Here is an 18,817-nt window from a genome sequence, read left to right as displayed (position 1 = left end):
TGGTGCCTTGCCCCCCCCCCCCGAGGCCCTGCCAAAGCGGAACTATGCCACCCATTGCCGGAGGATGGTCGCATTAAGCCAGTTCCTGTCTCCTCTGGGCTTTCAACTGTATCACCTTCTTGGTGTGCTTTTCGTTCCTTCGGTCTCACTTTCCTCCTGTACTACAGTCTCCGTAAGCTCCTGTTCCTTCTCCACTGAATCAGGTACCTGGACCCCTGGCTCTGTTCTGCCATGCTGCCTCAATTATCAGCTGATAGCAGAGTAAAACAAAAGGGAGCAGCGCCAACTTCCTAAACAAACCTTGACGGCCCCAAACAACCCACTGTGAAACTGGAGTTGGCAAATGGTTTACTGCAGCTGCAAGGTAGCTCCACGGCAACGCTAGTTAAAATAGTTTAAAGTTGGCGCTGAGAGCAACTGCCTCTCAGCGTTTTTTATGCATCCGTGCAGGCTCCACCCGTCCCACCACATAATGAACAGCTGAGTTATATCCAGCTGAGTGAGGCATTCAAATGGGCGATCAATTATCTCTGTGCCAGCCCGTGAAATGCTTCCACCTCCTCTGCTCGTCCGTGATCCTTCCACTCACTGCCGATCCTCTCCCCCGACGCATCCGGTTGCCTAAACAGCCTGTGCCACCATCGCCAGCCTCCTGTGAAGAGTATCCCCAATGCTTCCAGGTATCTTCGGGTCGCGTTCCCACGGGCTCCTCTCCTCCTCCTCCCATATGTGTTGTCGAGCAGGAGATCAGGCTCGACAACTTGTTTGCTGGCATGCCAGTCTGCGGACCAGGGGTTGGGGACCCCCTGTTCTAGTCCCACCCCCTAGCCAAATCTAGGAGTCCTGATTCCATCCCAGGAAAATGGTCGTGCAATATTTTCTTGATTGGCACCTTTGAGTAGCAGCAACTCCAAATCCGGGAGGCAAACTGTTCCACCGATGAATTATTCGGACTATAAGGAAATTCCTCCTCAGTTCCAGGTTGCCTCTCTCCTCGGTCGTCTTCGCTCCATTACTTCTTTTTCCTGCCATTCAGGTGCTTTGGGGAATAGGTTGTGCCCTTTTCTCTGGGAGAGCACCTCAGGTACAGGAAGACCCTTCAGGTAAAAAGGACTTTTTGTTCCAAAAGGTTCTGCTCAGCTTGGCAGAGTTTGGAAGGTGTCAGAGCTTGCTTTTTCCTCGGGGGGGAGTGGAAAAAAAGTTGCTTTTTTTCAATGCCCTCGTAACTCCAAACGGTCACTAAACAAACTGTTGTAAGTTGAGGGCTACCTTGTATATCTAAGGAGCCACATAAGATCTGACAAGCATTAAAAAAAACCAAAACCCACTGATCGGAGGTTACATTATCCAGGCCGATGCCTCTGCAAAAGCCAGTTATTTATTTTCTCCTTCAGCCCAAGCAAAACGAGCCACAGTAGGCAGCAATTTAAGATGGATAATAGAAGTTAGGGAGGCACAATCCTTGACTATAACACTGTGGTGGCACGCAGAGACCTCTCTGCGGGCACGCGAGCTGTCGCCGCAGGTCGGCTCCGCCACGAATGGGCCTCCCGCCAGCCAGCTGGTTTTCGGGTCTCTGCTGCACCTGCGTGGGGGGGGGGGGGCAGGGCGCAGGTGCAGGGGTTTTAACTTCAAGCCAGATGGAGGTGAGTCAAAGCAGATAATGGTAGACTGGCAAAATTTAATAAAAAACATTTTTTTTAATTAGGTTATTAAGGATTATAAAATACAAAAGTAAATAAAAGATCAGTGAGGAGGGAGGGGAAAGGGGGAAGAGAAGTGAGGAAAGATAGGGAAAAGAAAAGAAAAGAAGAAAAGAAAAGAAGAAAAGAAAAGAAGAAGAGAAGGGAAGAGAAGAGAAGAGAAAAAAGAAAAGAAAAGAAGAAAAGAAAAGAAAAGAGAAAAGAAAAGAAAAGAAAAGGAAGCATTGATTTCTTCGACAAATCACAGCTTTTTGTTTCTCCATAATAATATGAACAAGTCATTTTTATAAACATCTATCAATCTAATCTGTAAACCCCAAAGTCAAAATTACATTCTTTTCCACATCAAGCACAAAGTTCAGAAGCGGTTTCCACATGAAAAGAAAAGTACTTATTGTTCTTTTCTTTTAACCGGAGTAGTCAGTTTTGCTGGTTCGGCCAACTCCATCAACTTCTGCAGCCTTTCTTCTTCTTCCATAGTAGGCATCAACGTGTCTTTCCATAAAAATAGAATTCTTTATTGGCCAAGTGCACGGCATTTCCGCATCGTGATGGCTTTGCTGCCCGTTGGAAGAAATATCCATCTCTTGGGCTTTGCCCTTCAGCTTCCTGTTCCTGTGACAAGGGCATGTATTCTATTGTTCTCTGTCAGGGGTTAAGATTGACTTTGTCTGAGCTCCCAGGTTTGGATGAAACTTGGAGGGTGATGCACTGTCTCCAGATGGTTGTGCCATGTGGTGAGCTCTACTGATAATCCTGTTATGTCCTGGAGGGTCATGTCTTAATCCCATCACCCTGGAGCTGAAGGTCTTCTGTCTTGTAGATACAGTAGTGGCCAAAATTGTGGGAACCTTTTGGGGAAAGTGCATTTTCTAAAACTAGCTAATAACACCACTTTTTTTTGTTTTGTTTGGAGTTGTACCATAAAATTATATATCAATGGAAAGATCATTTAATCAAGAATGCACTGCAATAATTTTTATGAAGGATTTGCTATTAGAACAGCAGTGACAGAAGAAAAGTGAAACAGGTAGAAAAAACCGAGATATACAAAAATGATCACCCTAGAAAAAAAAGAGATATACAAAATTTATCACCATGTCAGCTAATCCTCAGTTGGGTCACCTTTAGCATGAATGACGGCCTTACAACATCTTCCCATGGAGTGAACCAAGTCTTTGAGTTCTGCAGCTGTTATCATGTGAAACCAAGATGGAATGATGGCTTCTATTAACTAGGTTTGATTGCTGGGTTGCTTCTGACTAACAAGTTTCTTTAGTCGGAAAATTCATCGATTTTCAATTGGGTGAAGGTCTGGGCTATTCCTAGGCCATTCTAGCAATGGAATAGGATTATCTTGAAACTCACAACAACAACAACAAAAGTGGTGTTATTGGCTTCAAACCTCAAAAATACACTTTTCCAAAAGGTTCTCACAATTTTGGCCACTATCGTAGGCTGGCCCAGCCTTGCTCAATGGGAACCAAATATCTTTGTCTTTAAAAACACGTTTCTCCTTCCCTCATCCAGAGAAATACAATATTCTGCCTTTTTTGCATATTTCCTAGAATATTTCATTCTTTTAGGAGAGGGGAGTGGGTGCTAACTTCCCACACTGGCAAAGACCCTGGAGGGGGAAAGAGTGTAGCTGTGTTTTCAAAGCTCCAGGTGGGCCCTTCTTTGGCCAGACCAGAGAGAGGCTAAGAAGCACCACTCTCGCCAATTGAGAGTCGTCTTTTTGTGGCCAGTTTGTGTCAGGTTCCTCCCGGGTTCTCTATAGGATCTCCTGTGGAAGAAAGTCAGCCGGAGACAGAAGCGGTGGTGTTGAATGTCAAGGAAGGAATAAAAGAATCTTGTTCCCCATTCAGGATCTATTTACAGTTTCCATTCATTATTCATCGGGGAGGAGAATCTCAGCTGTATCAAACAGGCCCTCGCAAGACAAAAAGCCCACCCACCCGCCCCTTCCTTCAGGAGGTCTTGACGAATGTGGACAAAGGCCAGCGAACAGGATGGTCATTCCTGGGAGCTTAGGCATCCTCTGCACTGCACAAAAATTCAGACACCCCCCCCATATTTTGGAACGCTGCGTAATAAATCTACCGAGCCTATTTGCTGAATCTCGTATTTTTCAGCATGGTAAGACTGCAAGTTGTTTCAGCAGGCAGATTAGAGCGAGCAACTAATGAAACAAATAGCATTAGAATAAGAGTGTTAGAAACACCCACGGCAGCTTACACTAAACGGATAAGATGGGATTTCAGCTTCTCTACCCGCCATCCTCCAGTCCCTCTAATCATCTTTGTGGATGGTTCAACAAACTTCAGTGGCAGCCAAAGGAAAAGGAAGAGAAGAAATTGGAAAACCGGGATAGCGTAAACGGGAAGCAACCCGAGAGGCTATTTCAGCCGGGATGGAGAGGAAAGTAGTCTTTAAAAAGCCTTTTCATGACGCGTTCCAAGAAAAAGCTGCAATTGGAAAATAAGGATCCTTCCCTTCTGAGCTAGGGAAACCATTGGTGATATGTAGCAATGGAGACCGAACTCCAAGGAAGAGAAAGAAACTGGATCCTTCTGACTTATGGGTTTGGAATGATTTACTCAGGGTACTATGGTCAAATAAACTACCAGTTATTTGGCTGTTAGAAAGAATAAAAATGGATTGCTCCAGAGGTGGTATTCGACCGGTTTACTTCATTCCCAGCGTCGTTCAACTAAATTAAAGCAAATTCCTTCCAACACAAATTCCTCAGTCCTATCTCAAACCTTGGTCCAACTAGGCAAACTGCCAAAGGCCTATCTTGGCAAAGGTTCAGAAGTCTACCGTTTCAGACAAATGGTTTATCCAACATCTTCTTAAAAACTTCCAGTGTTGGAGCATTTACAACTCCCGGAGACGAGTTGTTCCACCGATTAATTCTTCTCACCGTCAGGAAGTTTCTCCTTAGTTCTAGGTTGCTATGAGTTATGAGTTATGGTTGGCACCATTAAGAAAAACAAGAGAAAGCAATGTGATAGATTAAAGCATTGTTCTTGTTGAAAGAATAAAAGACTATCATGGGGGACAGGATTAATCTCCTCTTTAATACTCGAGCACGATGTTTCTCAACCTCAGCAATTTTAAGCAGTTTAAGATGCCGGCAGGGGAATTCTGGGATTTGACGTCCAACCATCTTAAAGTTGCTAATTGTTGTGGCCCGCCAGTGGCCTGCGTGGATCGTGGCTGATCCCGACGAAGAGAAGGCTGGTGTGTCACGCTAGCACCCTGCGCAGCCAGCGCTCGCATCGGACAGCGAGGAGGCTGAAGAGGATGTGGTGCCAGAGGCAGAGACTCAGCCAGGGCCTTCAGAACCTCCAGAGGCTCCTTCAAGTGGAGAGAGCGAAGTGGAGGAGCCTCTCCTCAATGCTCGAGCACGCAGGGCTGCCAAAAGGCAGGAGTGGATACTCAAGAGGAGGAGGTCTCTTCGAGAGTAAGGCTTGAAGATAATTGGCCACTCCCTTAGCCTATTTAAGTCGCACGCCGTTAGTAAGTTTCTTGCTGGAAACAACTCGTATTTATTATCAGAGTATTTTGGTTTATCATATCTTGTTTTCTGGGCTGGTTGCCAACCTTTGGTGGTTTTGTTTATTCTTGCTACTTAATAAATTTGATAAGGACTGTTGGTGTGTGTCAATATCCTCGGAAATCCGGAGCTGGGGCAGAACACTAATGTTGAGAAATGAAGAATAGATGGTATTCGTTATTTCAAAAATAGATAAAAGTTGGGCCTTATACAAGAGCAGCGTTTCTCAATAATGCTCTTGCATAAGGCTCGTCTTTATTTTTCACCTTTTCATCATCTTCATTTTCTACTTCCTCGCCTTCCTTGTCAATTGTAAGCTTATGGAGCGTGCTGGCTGAAAAGACTTCATAATTCGTTTTGTTTATAGGGAAAACAGCAATCATTAGTAGAAAGCTGATGGAATTGTGGGTGCTCCTTTGCTGGAGGTTTTCAAGAAATATTGGACAGTAATCTGTGCAGGATGCAGTAGGTTTTGCTGCCTGGTTGAACTACGAGATCTTCAAGGTCCCTTCTGGCTCTATGATTCAAGAAGGGAGGGAGGGAGGGAGGGAGGGAGGGAGGGAAGGAAGGAAGGAAGGAAGGAAGGAAGGAAGGAAGGAAGGAAGGAAGGAAGGAAGGAAGGCTGAGTTAACCTTGAGCCGGTCAGGATCAAACTGCTGGCAGCCGGCAGAATTAGCCTGCAATACTCCATTCTAACCACAAGGAAGGAAGGAAGGAAGGAAGGAAGGAAGGAAGGAAGGAAGGAAGGAAGGAAGGAAGGAAGGAAAGAAGGAAGGAAGGAAGGGAGGGAGGGAGGGAGGGAGGGAGGGAGGGACAATGGGAGGGAGGGAAGGAAGGAAAGGACAATGAGAGGGAGGGATGGAAGAAGGAAGGAAGGGACAATGGGAGGGAGGGAAGGAAGGAAGGAAAAGACAATGGGAGGGAGGAAGGAAGGAAGGAAGGCAGGCAGGCAGGCTGAGTTAACCTTGAGCCGGTCAGGATCAAACTGCTGTCAGCCGGCAGAATTAGCCTGCAATACTGCATTCTAACCACAAGGAAGGAAGGAAGGAAGGAAGGAAGGAAGGAAGGAAGGAAGGAAGGAAGGAAGGAAGGAAGGGACAATGGGAGGGAGGGAAGGAAGGAAAGGACAATGGGAGGGAGGGAGGAAGGAAGGAAGAGAAGAAAGGGAAAAAGAGAAGAAAGAAGAAGGAAGGGGGAAGTTTTCAAAAAAAAAGTTCAGACAACAATTTGTCTGTGACGGTATCAAGGACTCTGCCTTGAGCAGGGGGTTGGAGTAGAAGACCTTTAAGGTCCCTTCTAACCCTATGATTCTACGAATTTCTATTTTTGGTAGCAATTTTACTGCTTTGAACTCTAACTTCGTAACCCTGAACATCTTGGGGGGGAAGATGAGGAAAATACGACCCGTTTCATTTTGTTTACCGTGTTTTTCTGGAAAAAAAAAGCATTTTTCTTGTGGTTGTTTTTGTTTCTGGGGTATTTCCCCCCCCCCTTTTTTTTTTTTAAGCAGGGGGGATTGTTTTAGGTTTCCAGGCTCAAAATAAACACCAGGCTAGATCTCTCGGTTGTAAATTGTGAAGACGTTACGGAACCTCTAGCTCCGTCTTTCCTTTGATCCGATTTCAAACAAGATTGCTATGATACTTTGGACTAGGATCCGTGAATAGAAAACACCGTACGCGGAAGCGTCTTCCTTTGGCCTTCCCAAGCTCTCTTCCTCCACCAGCGCCTTCCAGTTGTGGGATGGATCCCTTCTACACCTCTGCAGGCCCGCCGTGACCTTCCCCAGCCTTGTGCTTTTGCAGGCCCTGGAGAGAAATTTCCTTGGCCTGCCACAGAGGACAACCCTGGTGCAATGCAGTTGCCGTCCTGCACTCCGGCATTCTCTGGGTCTTGCAAATAAGCCGGCATTTCTCTCCCATCCAGCCGGTGAGCTCGATTCCTCTGGACTCCTGCTGGCTACAGGCAGGTGCCGTTGCCTTTTATTACTCTCTCTTCTCGGCTGCAAAACAGACAGCGGGGTGTGTATGTGTATGCAGGCTGACCAAGTATACAAACGCGCAGGTATCTTAGCGAGGCTCTCCCCCTTCCCCTTCCCCTTCCCCTTTCTGATGTGGTTGCAGTGGGGGGGGAGCACAATAAGGAACAAATGACGAAGTCAGCTAAAACATGAGTCCAAAGTGCCCCGGATAGGTAGGTGCGCCTCTGTGTTCTCCACTCCAGATTAAATTATTAATCAGAAAATCCATCTCGCCGCTCAGCCTCGCTCCCTTCCACCTGCAAAAGGCTGGATGAACGGAAAGGTAGGTTCACCTTGGCACCTTCAGATTGTCATTGATTGTCATTTTAAATGCTTCTGTTTTTTATTATTATTATTATTATTATTATTATTATTATTATTATTATTACAGGGCTTAGGAGGATCATTCCCGGCAATGATCCAATGCAGTGATTCAGGGCAAGAGAATCGAGGCAGTTAGATTTTCTCCGTTCGTGATTTTATGTAGTTCGGATGAGCCAAGATCTCCCGTGCTTGCTTGCGTTTACCGGCCGCAAGTCTGCGTCATCCTTCCCGTAACTCTCATTTCTCCGATTCTCGTACGATCGGTTTAGGCTCTGGAACTCCTGAAGAGCAGCCGTCAGCCAGTGGCTAAGCCGCTATAAAATCCAGATGCATCATGGCTTAGCATTTCGCATCGGGGGCTGGACTAGAAGACCTCCAAGGTCCCCTTTCCAGCCGTATTTCTGATTTTTTTTTTCTTTTCTTGGACGTAGGGTATTTTGTCGGGCGAACGAACCAAACCGAAGTTTTTCTCCGTTTTCTTCTTTCAGACGATCATAATGTTGCCCCAAAGGAAGAACTGGAAGTCCATGTGTAAAGGCCTCGTCCTGGGAACTCTTCTCACCAGCTTCATGCTGGTTCTGTATTCATACGCTGTACCACCTTTGCAAGTCAGCATGACAGAGTGAGTAAATATCTGGCGTACGCGGGACGAGGCGATGGAAGCGATGGAGGGGGGCGCAAGGACGCCTTGCATTTTTTTTTTTTTAATTTGATTTATATGCCGCCCTTCTCCGGAGACTCAGGGCGGCTTACAATGCGTTAAGCAATAGCCTTCATACTTTTGTATATTTATACAAAGTCAGTTTGCATATCTCGTTTTTTTCTACGTGTTTCACTTTTCTTCTTTATACTGCAACTGCTATTCGAATAGCAAATCCTTCATCAAAGTTATAGCATTGCATTCACAATTAAATTATCTTTCCATGGATATATAATTTTATGGTACTACTCCAGAGGTGGGCTTCAGCAGGTTCTGACCAGTTCTGGAGAACCGGTAGCGGAAATTTTGAGTAGTTCGGAGAACCGGTAGTAAACATTCTGACTGGCCCCACCCCCCATCTATTCTCTGCCTCCCGAGTCCCGGCTGATCGGGAGGAAATGGGGATTTTACAGTATCCTTCCCCTGGATTGGAGAGGGAATGGTGATTTTACAGTATCCTTCCCCTGCCGCTCCCACCAAGCCACACCCACCAAGCCACACCCACAGAACCGGTAGGAAAATTTTGTGAAACCCACCACTGTACTACTCCCTTCCAAAAAAAGTGGTGTTATTAACTAGTTTTAGAAAATACACTTTTCCCAAAAAGGTTTCCACAAGTTTGTCCACTCCTGTATTCTCTTTTGATCTTACTGTGCTAAATTTTGCTTGCAAAATCCTGCACCGTACTTGTTTTAACTGCCAACCAAAATTGCCAGTTTCCTGTCACTAACAGACGCTTTAAATCTTAGTGACGGGGACCGGAGGCCAACGGAAGGACTAGAACGAACCTTTGCCAAGCAGATTTGGGAAAGTTCGTGACGGTGTCTCCTGAATTCAGAGCGGGTGGGGGAAGGAGTCATTTATTTTTCCTCATTTGTTTTTCTTTTTTTTCTCTCCTTCACCCAGGATTCCCATCCCTTATTCATGCTCATCCTACCGCACCCAGGCCCGGCTCTCGGCTTCAGGGAACAGCAGCCAGGGCTCACCGGGAGAAAAATGCCTCCCCAGACGAAACATCATGTTCATGAAGACCCACAAAACAGCCAGTAGCACCCTCCTCAATATCCTCTTCCGTTTTGGGGAGAAGCACCACCTCAAGTTCGCCTTCCCCAACGGACGTAATGATTTCTACTACCCGTCTTTCTTTGACCGAAATCAGGTAAAGGGATATCAGCCCGGCGTGTGCTTCAACATCGTGTGTAACCACATGCGCTTTCAGTACGAGGAAGTGCGCAAGCTGCTGCCGGCCGACGCCGTGTTCGTGACGGTGCTGCGGGATCCGGCCTACCTCTTTGAGTCTTCTTTCCATTACTTTGGGGGCGCCATTCCTTTGACCTGGAAAGTGTTGGGAGATGACAAGCTGGCTGAATTCCTGAGGGACCCTTGGCATTACTACGACCCGAAAGGGTTCAACGCGCACTACCTCCAGAATCTCCTTTTCTTCGACTTGGGCTATGACAACAATATGGACCCCAACAGTCCCCTGGTCGACCAGTACATTCGCGAGATCGACGGACGCTTCCATCTGGTCATGCTCCTGGAGTACTTCGACGAATCTCTGGTGCTTCTGAAGGACCTGTTGTGTTGGGAGCTGGAAGACATTCTCTACTTCAAGCTCAACACCCGCAACGGGTCCACCGTCTCGAAGCTGACCGACGAACTCTACCAAAAAGCCACGGTTTGGAATCTCCTAGACGCCAAGCTCTACCAGTACTTCAACGCCACGTTCTGGCACAAAGTGGAGGCCTACGGGAAGGCCAGGATGGCGAAGGACGTCGCCAGGCTGAACGAAGAGAACGAGAAGATGAAGAGCATCTGCATCGACGGAGGCCGCCCTGTGGACGCCAACTCGATCCAGGAATCCGCCATGCAGCCCTGGCAGCCCCTGGGCAAGAAATGCATCCTGGGCTACAATTTGAAAAAAAAGATTCACAAAAAGCATCGAAAACTTTGCCGCAAAATGCTGACCCCCGAGATCCAATACCTGATGGACCTCGGGGTCAACCTGTGGATCACCAAGCTATGGAGCTGGGTGAGGAAGTTTTTGAAGTGGTAAGAAGGTGAGCCCCCCCCCCCCGCCATGTGCCAAGCACCCTTCTCTCCGCTCTTTTGGTTCCTTCCCTTTCCATTCTCTTCTTATACCGGTTGGTCAGGCCCACGCCAAACTCAACTTTGTGGCCAACGACTAACAGGAGAACGATCTCGAGAATAAAGTGTTCCCAAAGGTGAATTTTTAAAAAAAAAGGGGGGGGGAATTGGTGACTAAGGCTTGTAACCAAGATAGGGAGAAAAGGCGCTGTACACCTACGACTCAATTTTTGGCTGGACTTTCGGGAAGAAGAAAGTAAAACGGACGCCAATGGCTCTCAGGTCCTCTTCACCAACCTGCATTCTAGCTCTCGGTGGCCGCTCTGCTGTTTTAACCTCCCCGATGAGCACAGTGAAAACCAAACCAAGAAACTTACACCCACTGCAGTATTTCGCCACTCGGAATCTCATGCCTCTCTCATAGTCAAACTCTCGTGGACCGCAATCGTCAAGAGTACACTAGAAAAGAGTTTGGCAGATTAGGGAAGCGAGTGTGTGAAGAAGATAGCGAAGAAGATAATGTGCTGGTACATCGTTTCTTTTTCTTTGTGAATAGTAGGACTGGACGCCCATTTCCCCAGAGGCGAATCGAACAGGTAGTTTGCCCCCGAACCATGGTAAACAGCGAGAACTTCGGAGCAGTATAGTTTTTCGTGTACGTCGAGCAGATCTGCCCTCAATGCTTAAAGCCATTATCATCCCCTCGGACCTCTCTTTGAGTACTGTAATTTTCTGCTTGAAATTTTGGGGCACCAAAATCCTAGTATTTCAGGATGCTTTGCCAAGAGGGAAGCCACAGCGCTGAATTTGGAATCGCTGTTTCAGTTTTAGTAGCGTAGCGGTGCCCATGTGAAACTTAAGTATTTACAGTGAGTTGTGAAATGTGTTATTTCTGTAACATGTGCGTACATAAATTCCCACGTTGAACCACCTTTTGGTATTTTGTTCGCTTGCCTTACTATGTTCTCGGACCAGCGCTGAGCCAATTTATCGCTGGCGTGAATGGGACATGAGCGTATTCTTCCCTGGGGTGCCCAAAAGCCGCCTCCGTTTTAAAATTGCACAGAAACAAGGCGCAAAAGGCAAAGAAAAAGTGGGATTTGCACGAATTCACACCGCATTCTGGACAGTCCATTCCAGTCAATGAACGCCAGCGTAGGTCACCTTCTTGCAATTCCAGGGAAACTGAGGCAGTGGAGCACGGCCAGGAGAATTGCTTCTCAATAGGAGGGAGGAGGATTGGTTAGGCCATCAGGTTTTTCCACAGTCCTCTCTTTTTTTTTTTTTTTAATTTGATTTATATGCCGCCCTTCTCTGGAGACTCAGGGCGGCTTACAATGCGTTAAGCAATAGCCTTCATACTTTTGTATATTTATACAAAGTCAGCTTATTTTAATTGCCTTTGGTGCTTACTGATACCCTGTTTTCCCCCAAAATAAGACAAATTGTAAATTCAACATTTACAACATCATTCATATTAATATTAATTCACTACTCTTAAAATTACAGTATGTTAAACAGTTGAACATTATAAGCCTATTCATTTTTCCTCTTAACATGTCTTCTAGTAAGAATACAATAATGATGACATTAAGCATAATTATCCTCATCATCATACTAACAATTATCATCTTATTTATACCTCTAACTCAACATATTTTCTAGTCTTCTTTACTTCTCCTTTTATTTCCAGTTTCCCTTTTTATTCTCTAACCACTGATAAAATACTTCCTCTATCATACAATATTCAGTTTGTTCTTTCTCCTCGATTGCTAGCGTTAATCTGTTCATTTCTGCACATTCTAATATTTTCCTAATCACCTTCTCATCAATAGGAATCTCTTCCCTTTTTCCAATGTTGTGCAAATACAATTCTAGCTGCAGTTAGAACATGGATAATTAAATAAATGCGTTCTCTTTATTATAACTTTCGGGGGAAATCCCCAGCAAAAAATATTTCTGGTTTTCGCTCAATGCGTCGTTTTATCATCTTTTCCAACCGTGTCTTTATTTTTGTCCAATATTTTTTTTTTGGCTTTTACACATGTCCGCCACATATGATAGTGAGATCCAGATATCTGGTGGCACTTCCAAACAGAAGTCTTAATTGTCATTCTTGGTGCCCACAGAATGCTTGGAGATCTCTCTCTCTCTCTCTCTCTCTCTCTCTCTCTCTCTCTCTCTCTCTCTCTCTCTCTCTCTCTCTCTCTCTCTCTCTCTCTCTCTCTCTCTCTCTCTCTCTCTCTCTCTCTCTCTCTCTCTCTCTCTCTCTCTCTCTCTCTCTCTCACCTTTCCTGCCATTTAGTTATTTGACATTTATCCCATTTAGTTACCTGATTTATAAATAACTCAACGCAGCACACATACATACTACTTCCTTTCCTCCTCCTATTTTCTGCACAACAACAATAACAACCCTGTGAGGAGGGCTGGCCATAGAGTGATGGGCTGGAAAAGTCACCTTTCTTTCAGACCTAAGGGTAGGACTAGAACTCATGGACTCCTGGCCATTTGCTCAAAGTCGCCTAGAGTCTGCTTTGATGTCTACGGCGGAATAGAAGTCTCTGTTTCTAAGCCAGCGCCTTAAGCCCTTAAGCATTTAAGCAGCTTATCAGGTATTGAATCAAGTCACCTGCCACACCTGGGGAACATCCTCTGGAAATCATTTGCAACCCATTGCACACCTGTGATGAACAGTTCAAAGAACTTTGAACCGGAGCGTCCCGAGTTATCTACCACCTCGGATTCAAAGCACGATGCGATTGTACAATGAAGGATAATCCCTCCATCTCCAGATCGTAGAACACCTGTTCTACAAAAAACACAAACAAGATCAAAGGTACGCTCACCTAGATAACAATATTTGAAACGCTCACCTAGATAACAATATTTGAAAGCCACGGTTGTCATGGAGTCCATGAATCCCGTGTTTTACCATAAGCCACTGCAAGGCACGGAAGTCCTGCTGGTATAAAGATAAAGGTTCCCCTCAAACAGATGTGTTAGTCCCGTGATGGCGAATCTATGGCACATGTTCAACAGGTGGCACACGGAACCATATCTGTGGGCACACGAGCGTTGCCCTAGCTCAGCTCCAGCATGCATGCATACGCCAGCCAGTTGATTTTCGGGCCTTTCGGGCCCACCGGAAATCGGGAAACGGGCTGTTTCTGGCCTCCAGGGGGATGGGGAAGGCCATTTTCGCCCTCCCCAGGCTCCTAGAAAGTCTCTGGAGCCTGGGGAGGGCAAAAAACAGGCCTACCGGGCCCACCGTACAATCGCATGCCAAAAGCGGGGGCATCACGGGGGGGTCGTGTGTGCATGCATGGGGGCGGGGCACATTGAATTATGGGTGTGGGCACGCACACGCTCGACCCCCCCCACGCTTTTGGCACGTGACGAAAAAAAGGTTAGCCATCACTGTGCTAGTCGTTCCCGACTCTAGAGGGCAGTGCTCATCTCCGTTTCAAAGCCGAAGAGCTAGCGCTGTCCGAAGATGTCTCCGTGGTCATGTGGCTGGCATGACTCAACATCAAAGGCGCACGGAACGCTGTTCCCTTCCCACCAAAGGTGGTTCCTATTTTTCTACTTGCATTTTTTACGGGTTTTCGAACTGCTAGGTTGGCAGAAGCTGGGACAAGTCACGGGAGCTCACCCCGTTACGCGGCGCTAGGGACTCGAACCGCTGAACTGCCGACCTTTCGATCGACAAGCTCAGCATCTTAGCCACTGAGCCACCGCGGATAGTTTATCTCAATACAGTCTAGTTCTGGTCTTCCTGTGGAGTCACTTCCTCCAGCCAAAGTCTACACTTTGTAGAGCTAGCCGGATGGCTCGGCGTGACGTGTTATCCAAACCAATCTGGCTTGCTTGGCAAACCATGATTAAAATTACCCCAGCTGTTAGAGACCATCTGTTGACAGTTATGAGATCAATACAGCCAGAGGTGGGTTCCAGCAGGTTCTGACCAGTTCTGGAGAACCGGTAGCAGAAATTTCGAGCAGTTCGGACAACCGGCAAATACCACCTCTGGCTGGCCCCAGAATGGGGTGGGAATGGAGATTTTGCAATGTCCTTCCCCCAGGAGTGGGGTGGGAATGGGGATTTTGCAGTATCCTTCCCCTGGAGTGGGGAGGGAATGGGGATTTTGCAGTATCCTTCCCCTGGAGTGGGGTGGGCATGGAGATTTTGCAGTATCCTTCCCCTGGAGTGGGGTGGGCATGGAGATTTTGCAGTATCCTTCCCCCAGGAGTGGGGTGGGAATGGGGATTTTGCAGTATCCTTCCCCTGGAGTGGGGTGGGAATGGGGATTTTGCAGTATCCTTGCCCTGCCACACCTACCAAGCCACGCCCACCAAGCCACACCACGCCCACCAAGCCACGCCCACAGAACCAGTAGTAAAAAAAAATTGGATTTCACCACTGATTCTATCCCTCTATTTATGCAGCCTAGAACTGGCTCCTATTTCTCATTGTCAAAAAACCAAATTAATATTAATTAATTAATTTATTACCCCCTTCCCCCCCACCAGTTTTGAGTAACCTGTCATCCTTTTCCGATCAGCCTCTTTTGCTGGCCTTTCCAGACCAGTCTTCTGGTCTTCAGCTTGGGCCCTCCTTATAGAAAATGAGAAGACCAAGCTCGGTTCTCCAGCACCTGTGTGTCTCTGGGTGGGGCTTTCTCTGGGTGGGAGGAGATAAAGAGATGGTCAAGAGACACCACCTGGATTCCTTCTTCTGCGTTGCGAAGTGGAGGGCCAGCAAGATGGGGCCTCAGAGGACCATTTCCACACTCTTGGTCTGGATGATCCTGGAAGCCACGACAGCTCAACGGGGTAACTAACCATGATTTTTTTGTCCTCCAGGTCAAAGCTGAGTTAGGAAGAGGAGGAAGTGGTTGGAGGTTCTCTCCCCTGGGAGAACCAAGGCTTCTTTCCGAATTGGAGAAAGATGGGGTGGAATAGAAATACATTTCCTCCTCCCTCCCTTCTTCCGATGGAGTTTTAAGGAGGAACCCAACCTGGAATTGTCCACCGTGAAGCATAAAATTTGCTTTGGGTGTATTGGCATGGCACGGTTAGTCTATGGTTTAGTATGCCTTAAAAGCTTTAAAAAAACCTAGATTGATGGAATAAACTGGTTTAATTAATTATAAGCATGGGTGGCAAGTAATCAGGAATAGTGGTTGACTGTACAATTGACACCAAGCCATGGTTTCCAAATGCTACTAATTTGTAGTTCAACCATGGTTTATTGAATGAACTCAAGTGACCAGCTTCATAACGCGTGTGAGATAAAGCTTCCCTTGAGTCCAGCTTCAAATCTGATGACTACATGAACCCAAAAAGAATGTTTAAGTCCCCCCAAAAAAGTCTGTAGTTTGTAGTTCAACCATGGTTTATTGAAAGAACTCAAGTGACCAGCTTCATAACGCGTGTGAGATAAAGTTTTCCCTTGAGTCCAGCTTCAAATCTGATGACTACATGAACCCAAAAACAATGTTTTAAGTCCCCCCCAAAAAAGTCTGTAGTTTGTAGTTCAACCATGGTTTATTGAATGAACTCAAGTGACCAGCTTCATAACGCGTGTGAGATAAAGCTTTCCCTTGAGTTCAGCTTGAAATCTGATGACTACATGAACCCCCCAAAAAATATTTTTTAAGTCCCCTGTCCCCTCCAAAAAATAGTCTAACTTAGAGCTCTGGAACTTAGTTTCCCACCCAAGTTGTAAGCAAGACCTCCTCTTGCTTATCTTCCAAGTTTAGACAAAGGTACTGTTACCTTTGATTACAGATTAACCGAGTTGGAAGGGACCTTGTAGGTCATCTAGTCTAACCCCCCGCACAAGCATTGGGCATCTCCGAGGACGCTTTGATTACAGATTAACCGAGTTGGAAGGGACCTTGGAGGTCATCTAGTCCAACCCCCCCCCCCACAATGGAAACCATAAACCAACCTCATGGGCTGGAGGTGCAGCAGCTAAGTTGCAAACTAACTTTTCGTTTGACTTTGTGGACTCCTTCAACCCCATCCTGTTGCATCACCATCTCAGTGAATTAAACAGAATTTGAAACGTTGTTGGTTTAGTTTGTTTAATTGCAGCTTCCTTCAATATTTACCCAGGACAAGGAAAAGGACAGCCCCCAAGCCCCCACCCCACCTCCCCACCTCGATACATTACACTAAGAGCCTTGGTGGCGCAGCAGACTAAAGCACTGTTAAGTAACACCAGCTGCCTGCAATTACTGCAAGTTCGACTCTCACCAGGCTCAAGGTTGACTCAGCCTTCCATCCTTTCGAAGTAGGTAAATATGAGGACCCGGATTGTGGGGGCAATAAGCTGACTTTGTATAAAAAAGAACACCGCTTGGGGGGGCCGAAAGCCCTACCAAGCAGGTATATACAAAAAGTATGAAGGCTATTGCTTAACGCATTGTAAGCCGCCCTGAGTCTCCGGAGAAGGGCGGCATATAAATCGAACCAATAAATAAATAAATAAATAAATAAATAAATAAATAAATAAATAAATAAATAAATAAATAAATAAATAAATAAATCAATCAATCAATCAATCAATCAATCAATCAATCAATCAATCTATAGTACGTAGATGATAAAGTTGAAAAAAGGTGAACAACATTTTTACAGAACTATAGATACGTTGAGACTGGGGGTGACAAGGAATGGCTAGGAGGGGAAGAGCCCCTTGAAGTGTTGACATTGAGTTGGCCATGCCTACCCAGTCACGTGTCCATCGAGCCACGCCCACTGTCACATGACCATCGAGCCACGCCCACAGAATAAGCCATGCCCACAGTTACAAAAATTTAGAACCCACCCCTCGCATGTATCCGCATATATTCTATGACGCAGAGAAACAACACGCTCTTGGATGAGTGTGATGAATCTTGCGTGTTTACCAGACACATGGCCTTGGGAACAAAAGCTGTTACAGAATCTGGAAGCCCTGCTAGAAATATTTCGAACCCTTCTCCCAGTAACTTCATGTACATATCTGGGTAGGATCCTCAGTGACAACAACCTCAGCGGCTGCCCCAAAGAAGAGGGAGTCAAGCTCTTCTCCAAAGCACCCGAGGGCAGGACAAGAAGCAATGGGTGGAAACTCATCAAGGAGAGAAGCAACTTAGAACTAAGGAGAATTTTCCTGACAGTCAGAACAATTAACCCGTAGAACAACTTGCTTCCGGAAGTTGTGGATGCTCCAACGCTGGAAGTTTTTAAGAAGATGTTGGATAACCATTTGTCTGAAGTGGTGTAGGGTTTCCTGCCAAAGCAGGGGGTTGGACTAGAAGACCTCAAAGGCCTCTTCCAACTTTGTTATTCTATTTCTATCTATCTCATCTATGTATATCTATATCTATCTCTTTCTCTTTCTATTATATATATATATATATATATATATATATATATATATATATATATATATATATATATATATATATGTAGGTCTTCGGTTATTCGGGTCTTCTCCCACGTAGAATTGGAAGTGTCTTGGCGACGTTTCGACGAAGTCTCATTCGTCATCTTCAGGCTGGTGTTCTCGGCTTCGTGCTTCCAGGAGCAATATATATATATATTGCAGGAGAAATATATATATTTCTATCTATCTATCTATCTATCTATCTATCTATCTATCTATCTATCTATCTATCTATCTATCTTTCTATCTTTCTATAAACTATCTAGAAGAGGGGGTCAACCATTCTCCAAAGCACCTGAAGGCAGGACAAGAAGCAATGGATGGAAACTAATCCAGGAGAGAAGCAACTTAGAACTAAGGAGGAATTTCCAGACAGTGAGAACAATTAATCAGTGGAATAACCTTCCTCCAGAAGTTGTGAATGCTCCAACACTGGAAGTTTTGAAGAAGAGGTTGGATAACCCTTTGTCTGAAGTGGTGTAGGGTTTTTCTGCCTAAGCAGGGGGGTGGACTAGAAGACCTCTAAGGTCCCTTCCAACTCTGTTATTCTATATTCTATAACCTTCTGCTTTTGGCTTCCTCGGGTGGATTTACGTTCTAGGTTTTCTTGACGTTCTCCATCCAGACTCGTGATCCATAAGTTCTGCCTTTGATCTTTCCCACAGTCCCTGCAAACTCCGTTATCTATGAATGCAATAGGACTAGTGTTCACCTGGCTGTCAAAATGGACCTGTGGGGAACAGGCCTCAGGTTGGACCCGGAGTTTCTATACCTGGGCAGCTGCCCTTCTTCACATGTGAACGATGCCTTGAACTTCTTCCATTTTCAGTATTCCTTCAAGGAGTGTCGTTTCGCCCGACTGGTAAGGGACGTTAAGATTTTCCCTTGATATCCGGAGTGGGAATTTGGGGAAAGTTGGTACCGAAAATCTGTAGGCTGTAGATGGACTTGGGCACCTCAGTCTTAGGGTCCTTTCCCTC

General features: G+C 45.9%; 1 protein-coding gene across 1 annotated transcript; it reads left to right on the top strand.

Annotated features, from left to right (window-relative positions):
- The first annotated feature begins 512 nt into the window (after positions 1-512).
- Positions 513-11,319, top strand: GAL3ST1 (galactose-3-O-sulfotransferase 1). The gene is made up of 3 exons (XM_070950932.1): positions 513-680; positions 8,098-8,231; positions 9,216-11,319. Exons 1-3 carry the CDS (start codon positions 513-515, stop codon positions 10,363-10,365), a joined length of 1,452 nt encoding a protein of 483 aa, XP_070807033.1. The 3' UTR covers positions 10,366-11,319.
- The last annotated feature ends 7,498 nt before the right edge of the window (positions 11,320-18,817 follow it).

This window comes from Pituophis catenifer, unplaced genomic scaffold (genome assembly GCF_029215685.1).
Source record: "Pituophis catenifer annectens isolate HBS135680 unplaced genomic scaffold, rPitCat1.0.hap2 SCAF_10, whole genome shotgun sequence".
NCBI lineage: Eukaryota > Metazoa > Chordata > Lepidosauria > Squamata > Colubridae > Pituophis > Pituophis catenifer.
Note: the sequence above shows the minus strand (reverse complement) of the source record. Positions and strands in the feature narration are given on the sequence as shown.

Excerpts from the sequence above, each read along its gene's own strand:
- GAL3ST1 (XM_070950932.1), top strand. The coding sequence starts at position 513 with ATGGGCGATCAATTATCTCTGTGCCAGCCCGTGAAATGCTTCCACCTC. Across the intron at positions 681-8,097 it reads AGTATCCCCAATGCTTCCAG|ACGATCATAATGTTGCCCCA; the intron begins GTATCTTCGGGT and ends TTCTTCTTTCAG. Across the intron at positions 8,232-9,215 it reads TTGCAAGTCAGCATGACAGA|GATTCCCATCCCTTATTCAT; the intron begins GTGAGTAAATAT and ends TCCTTCACCCAG.